At 44.6% G+C, this 18,049-nt stretch overlaps 1 protein-coding gene across 6 annotated transcripts in view; it reads right to left on the minus strand.

Annotated features, from left to right (window-relative positions):
- The window catches only part of CHL1 (cell adhesion molecule L1 like), a 434,380-nt gene that overhangs the window by 199,669 nt on the left and 216,662 nt on the right, over positions 1-18,049 (minus strand). For 5 of the 6 annotated variants that reach the window (XM_069206369.1, XM_069206371.1, XM_069206370.1 and 2 more), the window contains exon 2: positions 15,417-15,604. In XM_069206369.1, the coding sequence (XP_069062470.1) occupies positions 15,417-15,534 (118 nt within the window). In that variant the 5' untranslated portion in view covers positions 15,535-15,604. Of the gene's footprint in view, positions 1-15,416; positions 15,605-15,688; positions 15,801-18,049 lie in introns of those variants that run through there. The other variant, XM_069206367.1, reaches the window with a different exon arrangement.

Raw genomic sequence — 18,049 nt, forward strand, 5'->3', positions numbered from 1 at the left:
CCTTCACTTTAACTCTTATTTCTCTCTAATCTTCATTCACATTTTATCTTTTTTCTTTGTAACAGAACACAGAACTGTGCTGTAAAAATTGTGAATCCTGCCTTTCTCAATTTCATCCTCTCTCAATCCTTCCCTCCCTTTGCTAAACTTTCCACATCGCTTCCTTCCCCCATTATCTTTCTGCATTGTTATAGAAGAAAGCACAGTGTTGTAAAAGATTTTATGGCCCTGCCTCATTTGGTACAGCAAGTAATGTCTCCTTCTATTCTTACCAGTGACTGACATTTTTACAGAGTGAAAACGTTTGTGAGGTCTGAAAGCCTATAAAAGGAATCGTCTACATAGGAAAAAGAAGACTGAAATTCTGCGTTCTCTATCTACCATCATCAGAGGCCACACCAGGATCCCTGTATGTGCCTCGTCTCATTTTGAATTAAATCACATATATAGAGAGCATGCATTAACTTCGCAAGGCAACACAGCTTGACAACACAGTTTGGAAACATGAATTGATGACTGTTCCTTCATGTTCTCGCTTTAGACTGTGTTGGTGACAGCGCTTTCTTTCTTTCTTGAACAAGCATTCGCAAAGCCAATAGTGCGTGTGCTGGAGAAAGCAGTATTCTTTAAACAAACATTCGCAAAAACAATTTGCCTCAGCTATGTAAACTATAGGCTTTGCTTATGTCTTTTGATATGCTAGAAATCTGCGGCAAATGCATGAGACCTTGCTTGTCATCTTGGAATGGCAATTTGTAAAATATTACAAAATGCATGAAAAGATTACTACTGTGAATATGCATGCATCCCCTGTGGCCATCTCTGAAAGTGTTTTGTTTTATTTGAATACATCGCGTTCAAAAGTAGTTCAAATAAAATGTATTTTTATGCATGCACATGCATGAGTGGCCATTCTGGAATAACCTGCAAAACATTTTAAGCTGGCGGACCCCTGATAGCGCTCCAAGAGCCAACATGATTACACAAAAAGCAGATGGATGAGCATGAGGATGTTTGGGTGAAAGAGGGCATAACCATGGGGAGTGGTGGGGGATCAGGAAGAGAAAATACTTCGTTCCATACACTGCAAAGTACGGCATGATGCCAGCAGTGGAAGGATATGTCACCAAATCAGAGCACTGTGAGACTGAAATGCACTTGGTCTGGACAAACACAAGAATAGGAAGGGAAATAATTCATTCAAAATTAGGGAATTGGGATAGACAATACTCTCATCCATTCTTGAGGATGAGGATGAGCAATACCCAAGTCTAACCATTTGCAACGGATTGGGAACAATATGTCATGCTAAAGCATTGATTAGCCAGGTCTAAAAATGGGCTCACGACTTCCTTCATAATACAGTCCTAAATCTGAACTAGACCCATCTGTGCTGGACATACTTTCTTCCACAACCTTCTTTGTATCACTCACTGCCAATAAATGAAACTTGATTTTTCCAAAGATTCTGATTGACTGGAGGTCCGAGATAAGCATCATCATTATTTTATAGTTTATATGTGCCTGAGGCATACATGAAATCAAAACACAATGTGCAAAAACGGTAAGTCGTTACACCGTGTTATATGAAGCAAAATGAAAGAAAATGATGCAAAAATTATTTTGAAAATATAAACATAGACGAATGGGATAGGAACGACCTTGGGAAGGCCTAAAGGAAAGAGGTTGTGCTATCTAGTATTTAGAAGGGGAACACTCAGCTGTGCTCTGACCGTAGGGTTGTGAAGTGAGTAGAAATAATCACGCATGCACTGAACACTGGTTCTGGTGTTTATTTCCTGAAGCAGATGTGGACAGTTAACCCAGGCTGCTAGGTTCCTCATCAACATTCCTAGAATACTCATGAGGTAGAGGTTCCATTAAGGAACACAAGAAATGGCCTTAAGGGCCACTAGTACTTCAATAACCTTTATTCACATAGTTATCATAATGAAATATTACAGGATCCCTATATCTTAAGAGCTACCCAAAAAGAATCAAGCATTTGCAATGCAATGGGTCTCGGATTTGCTCGAGTTGGAGCTATTAGCACTGTAAATGCCTAACCAGACTTTTCTTGAAACATAAACTGAAAATGAAAAGTAAACAGTTTCACATAAGCGAGCCGACGGCCGCCTTGAGCGTGAAGGAGACACTCAAAAGAAAAACAGAAGTTTGCTTGCAGTCAAACATATTGGCAACTGTGCAATCATCCATGTACCCAGCAAAAAGTGCAAAGTGCTCGACTAATGGCCAGCGAGATCGCACTGCATAGGAAATAAAAAGAAAAATAGTCCAGAAACCATACTGAAATCACAGAGCCTCGTATGTTTTCAGTAGTTTACCGGTGCTCTTGAGGAGGGCTAAACACCAGAAAAGATATGACGTATGCATGCCTTTCAGTAATAAAATCAAGCAAATTTTAAAAGGCAAGCCTATGAACCAACCAAACTGATGGGTGTGGTTAAAAGCCCACAGAGAGATTACAACAGGGGCCAAAGCGCTTGTGTGCTTGACCCTAAAAATGAATTGGCATGACAGGAGAAGGAGGGATGGGTACAAGAAAGAAAAGGAAACAAATGAGAGATGAGAGAAAGAATGAAATGAAAGAGAAAGATGTAAAGAAAAATGAAAGCAACTTAAAATGAAGAGTAAGAAAGAACATAATTAAAAATAAAAATGATAAATGAAGAATGAAATAGAAACTGTAGAAAATAAAAGATAAAATAAGAAAAAGAACAAAAGGATAAATTAATAAAGAAACAAACAGAAAATGAGGTAATGAGAAAAGAAATTGGCAACTAGTGAAATGCAGCACACCAGTGGTAACAGAAACGGTATAAGAAAGCGCACATTACAAACAGCATTAAATCTAGGTCGGGGTGAAATGTAAAATAACAGAAAGTAAAGGCCTGTAGAAAGAAAAACAAAGACAAAACTAATAAACAGTAGAGAAATAGGACACGAACAGATGAAAAAAGAAAAGAAATGGAGATCCAATGCTGTCATGTAGTCCCCTTGCTGTATTAGGGGAATAACATCTTGCAGAATGACCATATGGAAATGCTCTGAGATTATGTATAGATTGAGAGATCTGAGATCTAAAATTGGTCTTAATGTACCATCCTTTTTGGGTATTAGGAAGTAAAGTGAATATACTCTTCTCCCTTGTTGGGATGTAGGTATTGGCTCCATAGCCCCTTTGAGAAGAAGGGACTGTACTTCTTCCTTCAAAAAAATTAGATGATCTTGAGAACGTTTGAAGTAACTAGGAAGAATGTTTGGTGGAGTGGGCATGAGTTCTAGTCAATAGCCATGTTGGATAACTGATAGAACCCACTTATCTGTGGTGATGCAGTACCATTGTGGATAAAGGTTTACTAGTCTTCCTCCCACAGGAGAGGTATGCGCTGTGGAGATTTTTAAGAAGTCACTGTTTTCTTGAGGTGGAGGAACCTCTGGAAGCAGATGTTTACCGCTTCCTCTATTAATATTAGATCCTCTGTAAGAACCTCTGAATAAACCTCTGCTATAGAAGTGTGACCCCTGTTTTTGTTGCAAGGTGGATGGGACTGTGGTGGATGGTTTGAAACCACCTCTAAATTGTGGCCTATGTAAAGTGCCTCTAGTCAGTCTGTTGTATAGTGCACCCATAGCCTTGGCTGCTTCTGAGTCTTTCTTAAGCTTTTATATGGTGGTGTCCACTTCTGGTCCAAATAAATGCTCTTTATCAAACAGCATGTTTAATACAGCTTGCTGTATTTCAGGTAAAAAACCTGAACATCTCAAACATGCATGTCTCCTGATTACTATGCTGGTGTTGAACCCCCTTGCTGCTGTAACAGCTGCATCAGTAGCACATCTAATTTTGTTATTAGAGATATCCTGTCCCTCTGCTACTATTTGTTGCCCTCTTTTCTGATGTTCGGGTGGAAGATACTGCAACATCTCTTCAATCTCATCCCAGTTGGCCCTATTGTACCTGGCCAGAAGTGTCTGGGAATTTTTATTCCTCCAGTGGTTCACAGCCTGAGTAGCCACTCTTTTACCTTGTGTGTCTATTGTTTTACTTTCTTTGTCTGGAGAAGAAGCATCTCCTGTAGACTGACTATTGGCACATTTTCTTGTTGCACCTACAACTATAGGGTCTGGTGGTAATTGTGTTCTAATAAAAACTGAATCAGATGGTGCAGGTTTGTACTTTTTATCAACCCTGGGTGTAATGATTCTTTCCTTGACGGGTTCCTTAAAAATGTCTGCAGCATGCCTAAGCATGCCTGGAAGCATAGGGAGACATTGGTACTTCTTGTGTGTAGATATCAAGGTATTAAACAGAAAGTTCTCTTCAACAGGATCTGTATGCAATTGTACGTTGTGATACGCAGCCATCCTAGCTATCACTTGATTGTAAGCAGTGGTATCTTCAGGGGAAGATGGCCTCGCTGAGTATAAATCTGGGTCAACAGGGAGAATAGGTTCATGATCTCATGGGTCTATATCTTCTTGAACATCACTTAGGTAATCCCTATGAGGTGATGAAGGTGATATCTGTGGAGAGAAATGTGTAGAGTGTGTAGGTGAGGGTGGTGGTGGTGGGGTAGAAGGAAGGAAAAGAGAATGTGGTGGTGAAGGCTGAGGTTGTTGTGTAGCCTTTTCTTTCTCCTTCCCTTTAGAGACTTTCTTAGGTGGAGGCCCAGCGTCCAAAGTTTCCTGAAATGTAAGTTTTATTTTAGTTGTTACAGGAGAGGCTATGATCCTTCCTGTTTCCTTTTGTATGTGAAGTGAGTGCTGCTTAGCGTCCATAACTTCTAATATAGATTCTATTGCAGATGACTCCTCAGAAACTGCAGAATGTTTACTGCTGGCAGTTTTCGATTCCAAATGTACTAACATGGAATGCTTGAATCAGACCAAAAATGTCGGCTCCGAAAGTGGTGTTAATTTTTCAGCTCAGAGGTGGAAATGTCCGATTTTCGGCTCGATAACGAAACAGATGTAGCAGTCTGTTTGGTTGGTGCCAGGTGCATTTTGGTCTTTTGTTTTAGTGCTGCACCAGAAGGTTGGTCATCCGAATGTATTTTTCGTCTCCAACCATGGCCCAAGGGCAGTAGAGGAGAGATGAACAATGCAGGAGTCTTTTTAATTTTCTTTGTTTAGTGTGATGGGGCTGATGTACTCATGTACTTCGCCAGTGGTATGGACTGACTGTCGACATCAGAGTCTTGATCCAAGTCTGAATCTGTAATGGTGACAGCTGTGCAATGTCCTACTACTTCCTGTGAGTGCTGTTCTGCAAAGATGTCAGGTGTGTCTTCTGTGGATTTGGACGCCATCTCCAATCAACGCGCTATTCGGTCTCGGAGAGTGTTCTTTGATTGAAATGATCTACTGGTGTCTCTGTGTTCTGGAGACAGGAAGAGATTACACACCAAATGCTGATCGGTGTAGGGAAATTTGGCGTGACACCGAGGACAGAACCGAAACAGAGTTTGTTCCATCAGCCTAACATCATTCAACTACAATGTGCTGAAGTGGGTCCAAGAAGGGCGAGACCGCCCCCAAGAGCGTGACATCGACCCTGACGATCGAAATCGGATCGACTATAGAGAGTAGAAAATGTGATCAAAACTATATTGACATTGATAGAAAGTTAGAATAACGTTCAGCAGATACCGAACCGAGATCCACCGGAGCAAGAGGAAACACGTCCGAACCCAACGGCTGAGACAAAACAATCTAACAAATGACTTTATGCCCATGCGCAGTATCACAGAGAGGAGGATTCACTCGATCTTGTGACTCAAAAATATTATTCGAAGAAAAACAACTTGTAACACTCCGATCCCAATACTAGATGGCGTACTTATGCAAAGCATGTGTATCTACAGCTGCACATGCAATCGAACAGATATTTCTCCTTGGTGTTCCACTCCTGGGGAAGTGTAAGGTTTTGGCGCATCCCCAGGTTTACAAGCTCAGGCATTGAGCTTAATTGAGACTCCTGCTATGACACACAGAGCTCAGTATAGGGATTCTTCCTCTAACATATGGAGCAAAGCAGAGTGAAGACTCCCTTGAACACATACAGCTCAATACAGCTGAGACGCATTATGACACATATTTAAGTATGAGGGAAATGACCTGTGACACATGGAGTTCAATATAATGGAAAGCAAGGAGCAAGGTTTAAGAGAGATAGGGGCTCATTATGAACCCGGTGGTTCAGACCGCCATGCCGGCGGCGGCAGAAAAGACCACCACAGGCATGGCGGTCTGAACTGCCATATAATGGCAGCCCTCCGCCACCGCCAGGCTACCGCCGACAGGCAGCCTGATGATGGCGGATTACATTATCCGACAGGACATCGCTGCCCTCTGGATAATGTACCCTGTTTCCCCCAGCCTTTCCTGGTGGGTTCCCCTGCCAGGGAAAGGCTGGTGGAAGTGGTGCTCTGTGGCCCCTATGGGGGCCCCTGCACTTCCCATGCACGTGGCATGGGCAGTGCAGGGGCCTCCATGCAGTGCCCTGTCACGCAGGTCACTGCCCCTGTGCGACGGGTGCAGCGGCACCCGCCGCACTGAGGCATTGCTGATGGCTCCATGTGGAGCCGTCGGCAATGTCCCGGCCCAGCAGAATGTTCTTTATGCGGCCGGCAGGGACTCAAGGGGGCTGGCGGTCTATAGACCGCCGTGTTCATAACGACCCCCATAGTCTCTGACACACACAGAAGTATAGGGATGGTGCCCTCAGACATAGAGTTTAGTGTAGGTGAGAATTCCTATGTACATAGAGCTCAGTTTAGGGGAGACTCAGACATTGAGGTTAATCTAGTTGAGACCACCCCCAGACTGTGACATACAGAGCTCAGTGTAAGGAGACAATGTTTGGCACATGGAGCTGAGTATAGGGGAGACAACCTCAGCCACCTGGTGCTCAGTATAGGAATTAACACATCTGACATGTACTAAAGTATAGGATAGACTCCTTTTCACACATAGTGCTTAGAAAAAAGTAGACTTCCTCTGACACACAGAGCTCACCATAAGGAAGACTCACTCTGGCACTCAGAGCTCAGTATAAGGTAGACTCACTCTGCTACCTGGAGCTCAGCATAAGGTAGACTCACAATGGTGCTTAAAGTTCAGTATAAGGTAGACTCACTCTGGCACATGGAGCTCAGTATAAGGTAGACTACATTTGGCACATATAGCTCAGTATAAGGTGGACTCCCTCTGGCACTCGGAACTCAGTATAAGGCAGACTCACTCTGGCATGTGGAGCTTAGTATAAGGCTGACTCACTCTAGCACATGGAAATCATAGGGATGACTTACTGAGAAACATGGAGCTCAGAATAAAGTATGACTTCCTCTGGAACATGGAGCTCAATATAGGTAGACTCACTCTGCCACATGGAGACCATAAGGTAAACTCACTCTGGCACATGGACATCATAGGGTTGACTCACTCTGAAACATGGGGCTCAATTTAAAGTAGACTCTCATTGGCACATGGAGCTCAGTACAAGCCAGACTCCCTCTAGCATGTGGAGATCAAGATAAAGTAGACTACCTCTGGCACATGGAGCTCAGTATAAGGTAGAATCACTCTGGTAGATAGAGATCATAGGGCAGGCTCACGCTGACACACGGAGCTCGGTACAAAGTAGACTCATTCTGGCACATGGAGCTCAGTATAAGTTAGACTTCCTCTGGCACATGAGTTCAAAATAAGGTAGACTCTTTCTGGCATATGGGGCTCAGTATATGGTAGACTCTGGCACACAGAGATCAGTATAAGGCAGACTCGCTCTGGCATATAGTAATCAGTATAAGGTAAACTCACTCTGGCACATGGTGATCACAGGGCAGATTCACCTGGGCACATGGAGCTCAGAATGCAGTAGACTGACTCCGCCATATGGAGCTCAGTATAGGGTAGACTCACTCTGGCACGTGGAAATAATAGGGTTGACTCACTCTGAAACATGGACCTCAGTATAAAGTAAACACCCTCTGGCACATAGAGTTCAGAGTGTAGTAGGCCAGTATAAGGTACTCTCCCCCTGGCACATGGAGCTCAGTATAATGTTGACTCACTCTGGAACTCTGAGCTCAGTATAAGGTAGACACACTCTGGCACATGGTGTTCAGTATAAGGTATCTTCCCTCTGGCACATGGAGCTCAGCATAAGGTAGACCTCCTTTATCACATGGTGCTCTGTATAAGGCGGTCTCCCTCTGGGATTCAGAGCTCAGTATAAGGTAGTCTCACTAAAACACATGGACCTCAGTATAAAGTAGACTCACTCTGGTATGCGGAGCTCAGTATAAGGTATACTCCCTCTGGCACATGGAGCTCTGTATAGGGTATACTCCCTCTAGTACATGGTGCTCAGTATAAGGTAGACTCATTCTGACACATGGACCTCAGTATAAAGTAGACTCAGCCTGGCATATGGAGCTCAGTATACTCCCTCCGGCACATGGTGCACATTATAAGGTAGACTCACTCTGACACATGGAACGCAGTATAAAGTAGATTCCATCTAGCACATGGAGCTCTGTTTAGGGTAGACTCACTCTGGTATATGGGGAACAGTATAAGGTAAACTCACTCTGCAATATGGAGCCCAGTATAAGGTAAACTCACTCTGGCACATGGGAATCATAAAGTTGATTCATTCTGAAACATGGAGCTCCATATAAAGTAGACTCTCATTGGCACATGGGGCTCAGTATAAGATAGACTCACTCTGGTACATGGAAATCATAGGGCAGGCTAACACTGATACATGGAGGTCAGTCTATAGTAGACTCATTGTGGCACATGGAGCTCAGTATGTAGTAGGCTCCCTCTGGAATACTGAGTTCAGTATAAGGTACTCTCCCCCTGGCACATGGAGCTCAGTATAAGGTTGACCCACTCTGTGACTCCGAAATCAGTATCAGGTAAAATCACTCTGGCACATGGAGCTTAGCATAAGGTAGACCTCCACTAGCACATAGTGCTCAGTATAAGGCAGACTCCCTCTGGGATTCATAGCTCAGTATAAGGTAGTCTAACTAAAATACATATACCTCAGTATAAGGTAGAATCACTCTGGTGTGTGGAACTCAGTATAACGTATACTCCCTCTGGCACATGAGCTCTATATAGGGTAGACTCCATCTAGTACATGGTGCTAAGTATAAGGTAGACTCACTGTGACATGTGGAACTCAGTATAAAGTAGACTCACTCTTGCATATATAGAACAGTGTAAGGTAAACTCACTCTGGCATATGGAGCTCAGTATAAGGTAAACTCACTCTGGCACATGGAAATCATTAGGTTGACTCACTCTGAAACATGGGGCTCAATTTAAAGTAGACTCTCATTGGCACATGGAGCTCAGTACAAGGTAGACTCCCTCTAGCAAGTGGAGATCAGTATGAGGTAGACTCCCTCTGGCACATGGAGCTCAGCATAAGGTACATTACTGTGGTAGATAGAGATCAAAATGGCAGACTCGGAGCTCAGTACAAAGTAGATTCATTCTGGCACATGGAGCTCAGTATAAGTTAGACTTCCTCTGGCACAGTTCAGAATAAGGTAGACTCACTCTGGCATATGGAGCTCAGTATAAGGTAAACTCACTCTGGCACATGGAGACCATAGGGTATACTCGTTCTGGCATATGGAGATCAGTATAATGTAAACTCACTCTGGCACATGGTGATCATAGGGCAGACTCACTTTGACACATGGAGCTCAGAATAAAGTAGACTGACTCTGGCATATGGGGCTCAGTGTAGGGTAGACTTACTCTCGCACATGGAAATAATAGGGTTGACTCACTCAGAAACATGGAGTTCAGTATAAAGTAGATACCATCTGGCACATGGAGCTCAGTTTAAGGCAGACTCCCTCTAGCACATGGAGCTCAATATAAGGCAGATTCCTTCTAGCACATGGAGCTCAGTATAAGGTAGACTCCCTCTAGCACATGGAGCTCAGAATGAGGTAGACTCCCTCTGGCACATGGAGCCCAGTATAAGATAGACTCCCTCTAGCACATGGAGATCAATCAGTATAAGGTAGACTCCCTCTGTGAATATGAGCTCAGTATAAGGAAGTCTCACTCTGACACATGGAGCTCAGTATAAAGTTCACTCACTCTGGCACAAGGAGCACAGTATAAGTGATTCTCCCTCTGGCAGATGTGGCTCAGTATAGGGTAGACTCCCTCTGACACATGGAGTTCAGTATAGGGTAAGCTCACTCCAGTACCCAGAGATCATTAGGGGAGGCTCACACTGCCCCATGGAGCTCAGTAAAAAGTAGACTCATTCTGGCACATGGAGCTCAATATTAATTAGACTCCCTCTGACACATGGAGCTCAGTATAAGGCAATAATAGGGCAGACTGACTCTGACACATGGAGCTCAGAATAGGATAGACTCACTCTGGCACGTGGAGATCATAGGGTTGACTTACTCTGAGACATGGAGCTCAGTATAAAGTAGACTCCCTCTAAAACATGTAGGTCAGTATAAGGTAGACTCCCTCTGGCACAAGGAGACCATAGGGTAGACTCACACTGACAAATGGAGCTCAGTACAAAGTAGACTCATTCTGGCACATGGAGCTCAGTATAATATAGAGTCCCCCTAGCACATAGAGGTCAGTCTAAGGTAGAATCCTTATGGGATTCAGAGCTCAGTATAAACACAGAGCTCAGTATAAACTAGATTCACTCTGGCACAAGGAGCTCACTATACAGTATACTTCCTATGGCATATGGTGCTCAGTATAAGGTAGACTCCCTCTAGCACATGGTTCTCAGTATAAGGTAAACTCATTCTGACACATGGAACTCAGTATAAAGTAGACTCACTCTGGCACATGGAGCTCAGTATAAAGTAGACTCTGGCAGATGGAGCTCAGTATAGAGTAGATTCAATCTGGCATATGGAGAACAGTATGAGGTAAACTCACTCTGGCACTTGGAGCTCAGTATCAGGTAAACTCACTCTGGCACATGGAAATCATAAGGGTGACTCACTCTGAAACATGGGGCTCAATTTAAAGTAGACTCTCATTGGCACATGGAGCTCAGTACAAGGTAGACTCCCTCTAGCAAGTGGAGATCAGTATGAGGTAGACTCCCTCTGGCACATGGAGCTCAGCATAAGGTACATTACTGTGGTAGATAGAGATCAAAATGGCAGACTCGGAGCTCAGTACAAAGTAGATTCATTCTGGCACATGGAGCTCAGTATAAGTTAGACTTCCTCTGGCACAGTTCAGAATAAGGTAGACTCACTCTGGCATATGGAGCTCAGTATAAGGTAAACTCACTCTGGCACATGGAGACCATAGGGTATACTCGTTCTGGCATATGGAGATCAGTATAATGTAAACTCACTCTGGCACATGGTGATCATAGGGCAGACTCACTTTGACACATGGAGCTCAGAATAAAGTAGACTGACTCTGGCATATGGGGCTCAGTGTAGGGTAGACTTACTCTGGCACATGGAAATAATAGGGTTGACTCACTCAGAAACATGGAGTTCAGTATAAAGTAGATACCATCTGGCACATGGAGCTCAGTTTAAGGCAGACTCCCTCTAGCACATGGAGCTCAATATAAGGCAGATTCCTTCTAGCACATGGAGCTCAGTATAAGGTAGACTCCCTCTAGCACATGGAGCTCAGAATGAGGTAGACTCCCTCTGGCACATGGAGCCCAGTATAAGATAGACTCCCTCTAGCACATGGAGATCAATCAGTATAAGGTAGACTCCCTCTGTGAATATGAGCTCAGTATAAGGAAGTCTCACTCTGACACATGGAGCTCAGTATAAAGTTCACTCACTCTGGCACAAGGAGCACAGTATAAGTGATTCTCCCTCTGGCAGATGGGGCTCAGTATAGGGTAGACTCCCTCTGACACATGGAGTTCAGTATAGGGTAAGCTCACTCCAGTACCCAGAGATCATTAGGGGAGGCTCACACTGCCCCATGGAGCTCAGTAAAAAGTAGACTCATTCTGGCACATGGAGCTCAATATTAATTAGACTCCCTCTGACACATGGAGCTCAGTATAAGGCAATAATAGGGCAGACTGACTCTGACACATGGAGCTCAGAATAGGATAGACTCACTCTGGCACGTGGAGATCATAGGGTTGACTTACTCTGAGACATGGAGCTCAGTATAAAGTAGACTCCCTCTAAAACATGTAGGTCAGTATAAGGTAGACTCCCTCTGGCACAAGGAGACCATAGGGTAGACTCACACTGACAAATGGAGCTCAGTACAAAGCAGACTCATTCTGGCACATGGAGCTCAGTATAATATAGAGTCCCCCTAGCACATAGAGGTCAGTCTAAGGTAGAATCCTTATGGGATTCAGAGCTCAGTATAAACACAGAGCTCAGTATAAACTAGATTCACTCTGGCACAAGGAGCTCACTATACAGTATACTTCCTATGGCATATGGTGCTCAGTATAAGGTAGACTCCCTCTAGCACATGGTTCTCAGTATAAGGTAAACTCATTCTGACACATGGAACTCAGTATAAAGTAGACTCACTCTGGCACATGGAGCTCAGTATAAAGTAGACTCTGGCACATGGAGCTCAGTATAGAGTAGATTCAATCTGGCATATGGAGAACAGTATGAGGTAAACTCACTCTGGCACTTGGAGCTCAGTATCAGGTAAACTCACTCTGGCACATGGAAATCATAAGGGTGACTCACTCTGAAGCATGGAGCTCAGAATAAAGCAGACTCTCATTGGTAAATGGAGCTCAGTATAAGGTAGACTCCCTATAACACATGGAGGTCAGTATAAGGTACACTCCCTCTGGAATTCAGAGCTCAGTATAAGGCAGTCTCATTAAAAAACACATGGAGCTCAGTATAAACTAGATTCACTCTGGTACATGGAACTCAGTATAGGGAAGACTCCCTCTAGCACATGGTGCTCGGTATAAGGTAGACTTACTCTGACATGGAAATCAGTATAAGGTAAACTCACTCTGGCACATGGAAATCATAAGGTTGACTCACACTACACATAAAGCACAGTATAAAGTAGACTTTCATTTGCACATGGAGCTCATTATAAGGTAGACTCACCCTAGTACTTGGAGATCAGTATAAGGTAGACTCCCTCTGGCACATGGAGATCAGTATAAGGTAGAATCATTCTGACACATGGTGATCATAGGGCAGACTCACTCTGACACACAGAGCACAGACTAATGTAGACTGACTCTGGCACATGGAGCTCAGTATAAGGTAGACTCCCTCTGGCATATGGGCACAGTATAAGGTAGAAACCCTACGGATAATGGAGATAATGGGGCAGAGTCACTCTGGCACATGGAGCTCAGTGTAAGGTAGACTCACTGAGGCATTTGGAGATCAGTATAAGGTAAACTCACTCTGACACATGGTGATCATAGGGCAGACTCACTCTGACACACAGAGCTCAGACTAATGTAGACTGACTCTGGCACATGGAGCTCAGTATAAGGTAGACTCCCTCTGGTATATGGGCACAGTAAAAGGTAGAAACCCTACAGATAATGGGGCAGAGTCACTCTGGCACATGGATCTCAGTGTAAGGTAGACTCACTGAGGCATTTGGAGATCAGTATAAGGTAGACTCACTCTGACACATGGTGATCATAGGGCAGACTCACTCTGACACACAGAGCTCAGAATAAAGTAGACTGACTCTGGCACATGGAGCTCAGTATAAGGTAGACTCCCTCTGGTATATGGGCACAGTAAAAGGTAGAAACCCTACAGATAATGGGGCAGAGTCACTCTGGCACATGGAGCTCAGTGTAAGGTAGACTCCCTCTGGCATATGGGCATAGTATAAGGTAGAAACCCTACAGATAATGGAGATAATGGGGCAGAGTCACTCTGACACATGGAGCTCAGTTTAAACTAGACTGACTCAGACACAAAGAGCTCAGTATACGGTAGACACACCCTGGCACGTGGAAATAATAGTGTTGACTCACTCTGCATCATGGGGGTCAGTATAAAGGAGACACCCTCTGGCACATGGAGCTTAGTAAAAGGTAGACTCTCTTTGGCACATGGAGATAGTAGGGCAGACTACTCTGACACATGCAGCTCAGTATAAAGTAGTCTCACTCGGACAAAAGAGCTCAGTATAAAGTAGGCTTACTCTGGCACATTGAGCTCACTGTACAGTAGACTCAATCTGGCACATTGAGCTCAGTATAAGGTGGACTCACCCTGGCACTTGGGGCTCAGTACAAGTAAGGATCCCTCTGGCACACTGTGTAGGGGAGTCGCTCTGTGACCCAGAGTTCTGTCAGGAAGATTCCCTTTGACAAGAGAGCGAAGTACAGGGAGGCATGGTTCAACACAAAGAGCTCAGAAAAGGGGGCACTGACCCTGACTGACATTTGTAGCTCAGGACATGAGAGACCGGTGTTGACGGACATACGGAGCTCAGAATAGTGGACAGTGACTCTGCACCGTGGATCTAAGAATAAGAGAGACTGTCTCTGACAAATCCGAACTTTTAACAGAAGATTATTTCTATCATTTTACAGTTTAGCACAAGAAAAAGCTCACGTCTTTCTCAAACTTGTAACAAAGACTCCTATTAAAAAGTCTTATAGGAGCTATATTGGAGAGGCTCATATTAGCCCATAAAACTGGTATGAGGGTGACTTCCATATACTCCTAGAAACTCTGCCTAAGGGGGAACTCCTGTCGGCCCATCACACCCCTTCACGGGATACGACCCATCCCAAATCCTGGTAGCACCGAACACAGCACTCAACAACCCATTTCTGACATTTTGCTACACCCAAGTAACAATTCAAAATGAATTGGACAGCAGCAGAGTTTTCTGTATATATAAATGTCCATATGTTACACGCACAAAACCATAGATAAATATATATATACATTGATATTGCAGAAAGATGCTCGGTTATGAAACACATTTATCACCGGAACTGAAATACAGATGTAGATGTAAAGGATATTAATGTTTTGTTATTTCGGCATATTTTGACTAATGGAATAATTAGCACTTTCTAAATGTAGAATAACAGCAAAGAAACTGGTCCCACTCACTCAAACGATCTAAGCATTGGAAATCTGCTTCGACCTTAGAAAACCCAAAGACATGCTGTTTCCAGTTAATAGACTCTCATGTATAGTCTCATGTATATACATATACAAATAATAAAGAACAGAAATCTGTGAACTTCACACGGAATCTTCCAAGGGAGGGGCAGCGATTTGCCCAGAATCACATAGAGTGTCAGTTTCATAGCTGTGCACCTGATGCCTAAAACTGCAGAGTACACCAACTTCCAGAGACTGAGAATGCAAAGCATTTGAAAGTAGTGTCTTCCTTACCTTGGGGCGGTATCTCCAGAGCAGCTGTGGAGATGATGGGAGACAGGAGGCAGAAGAGGAGGCCAGGGATGCAGGCGGGCATCTTCTGGAAGCGTCGGGGAGTCTCGGATCCGGCCATGTCACCTCTGACCCTCACAGGTCCCCTCTCAGTCGGAGGTTCTTAGCTGAGACGATACGGTGCTGTTAACCTGCAGAAACCAACCAAAAATCCTCATATTAATATATGCAGCCTTTACGAAATGCATAACTCTAGAACCAAAGGTCCGGCTCACATGCATGTGAACTCTGGTGCAGACAGGAACCCCTGCGGCCGGGGGAAGCGGATTAATAATCCTAATTTAAGCAGAGAGAAACCCTGTTTGTTCGTGTTCGCCTGGCTGTGCAACAGGGGCTGGTGATGAATAGTTTCCATTACTTTCACTTGATGAGGTTTAGTTCCTGGAGGCGATGGGGTGGGGAGGGGCCCTCCGACGCCCCCGCCTCCCTCGTCAACTCTGATGTTTGGCCGCTGAGGGCATCCATCCCTCAGACAAGCGCGGTTCTTGAAGAAGTCTTTCTGCAATAAACTACGTGCATGCTTCACTGTGTCATTGGGAATCCGGGGGAGTTTACAAACACACTGCACTTGCTGGGAGTCAGCTGTACTATTCTGTCCTCCCGCAGGGTGAAAGTCCGAAGGACTCAGACAGGAATTCGTGGCAAAGGCCCTACGCTTTGCAGAGACTGCACAGACACCCACACAACAGGTGCAGCCCTCCCATGGCCGTGTTCGAACTGTCACTCACTACTCTCTCTGTATTCATCTGGGTTTCTTTCTTTCTTCTCTCGTGTTCCTCTTCTTCTCCTCCACCTCTTACCTTAGCTTGCACTCAACTCGCTCCCCCAATATGTTTGCGTTTCATTCTTTCCAGATTATATTCCTCCTTCCAGCTCAAACGACTACATTCTCCGACTCTCCCCATCAACGTCAATTCACCAAACGCCAGGGGTAGCGGATGTGACATCACAAGCCATTTCACCTTTACTTTCACTCACAAATACATGCTTACACTTACGCACACATTTAGACATAGACACACTCCTCCCACTTAAGCACACCCTCACCTGCAAGCACGCACAAAACATACATTTAAAATCATGTTTTACTTACCTCAGCTGCCAGGGAGGGGCATACTCCAGCAAACTGCAGTTCATTCTTTATTACACTAAAAGTGAATAATAATATATTTTTCACTATTAGCGTAATATAAAATTGACAGAAAACAAAGAAAGTGGAGCTGCCCTTGTGTTCTTGGCATTGATTTTGCCCCCTCTGAGGCCAGAGATCGCAAAAGCAGTGCCAGGGGATACAAGGGGCAAGCCAGAGCTCATTGCTGCGACCCCTGGCGACCCCTAAATGATGTTCATGACTCTCCCGCACGCTCCATTTCCCTCCTTAAAATTATCTCAACAGTTCACTCTTGCTCTTTCGCCACTGCCCCATTCATCATTCTCTGCCTCCTTGTGAAGGTTATACCCTTTACACTCAAATGAGCTGACCCTCAACATACAAGTATGGTGCTCAGCTCCCCTATGCTTGCATGTCCCCTCATCCCCATTGAATTTTCTTCCCATCTCAAAATGTCTTGTTTAAACTCTATCCCCTTCATCTGTCCTTACACAAATTGGAATCCTCCTAGCCCTCTCCCTCCTCCCCCCAACCCTACCTTCCGGCTCACTTCTTCTGCCTCTCCTGCTCTGCCTGTACTTCATCAAAGTATTGCTTCACTAACACTTTCTCCCTCTTTGCATGTTTCTGTCCCTGCATTTTTCTTCTCTGGGGATCTTTGGAGCTAGCTTTCTCACACTTTCCACCACAAATGATCCTCGGTGTGTTCTTTCTCTTCCTGGTCTTTCACCCTCCATGGTGTGCTCCCCTCTGCCTTATCTACCACTTCCCATTCTGGGACCCCTTTTTGTTGATTATCATTTTCTTCTCTGCACCTGTCTCTTTTCACCCTCAACATGTTCTTTACATCTTCCCATCTTATTCATCCTTTGTATCGGCATCTCCTGCATTTTGTGTCCCATTATGCAGGTAATAGTTGTGGCTTGGTGTGCTCTAAAAGGGTGGGGCTGCTTGCGAAGGGAGGGTAGGGGGGGTAACAAAAACATTTAATAAATAAAAAAAATAAAAACGTTCCTGTTCCGCCGCCGCACCACTCCTCTTTCCCTTGTCACTGCAGGCACAGGCTCCCAGGCTGCGCTGTGCCCAATTCTGATGCTGCTCTGAGCAGCATTAGGATTGGCTGGGAGCACCAATATAGGGCGCTACCGTGTAGACTGGGAGCCTGTGGCTGCTCTCTCCAGCCCGGCAATACAGTGCCCGAGATGACCGGACATCACACATTTGCACTGAAGGGAGTGCACAGTGCACTCCCCTCATCCCCATCATCCCCAATGCTCCGCCCCTTTAACAATGAAAGGATAATTAACTTAGTTCATTATCCTTTCATTGTTAAAGGATTTGCAGCGGCTGCTGCTGGCGGAGGTGGGTGGCCATAGTGGAGGAACTGCCACTGATAGTTCCCTCTGCTGTCCTTCACACTCCTGCCTCTTCCCTCCCTTTCCTCTTCTGCCTATCCCCTCCAATA

This window comes from Pleurodeles waltl, chromosome 9 (assembly GCF_031143425.1).
Source record: "Pleurodeles waltl isolate 20211129_DDA chromosome 9, aPleWal1.hap1.20221129, whole genome shotgun sequence".
In the NCBI taxonomy this organism is placed as follows: Eukaryota; Metazoa; Chordata; class Amphibia; order Caudata; family Salamandridae; genus Pleurodeles; species Pleurodeles waltl.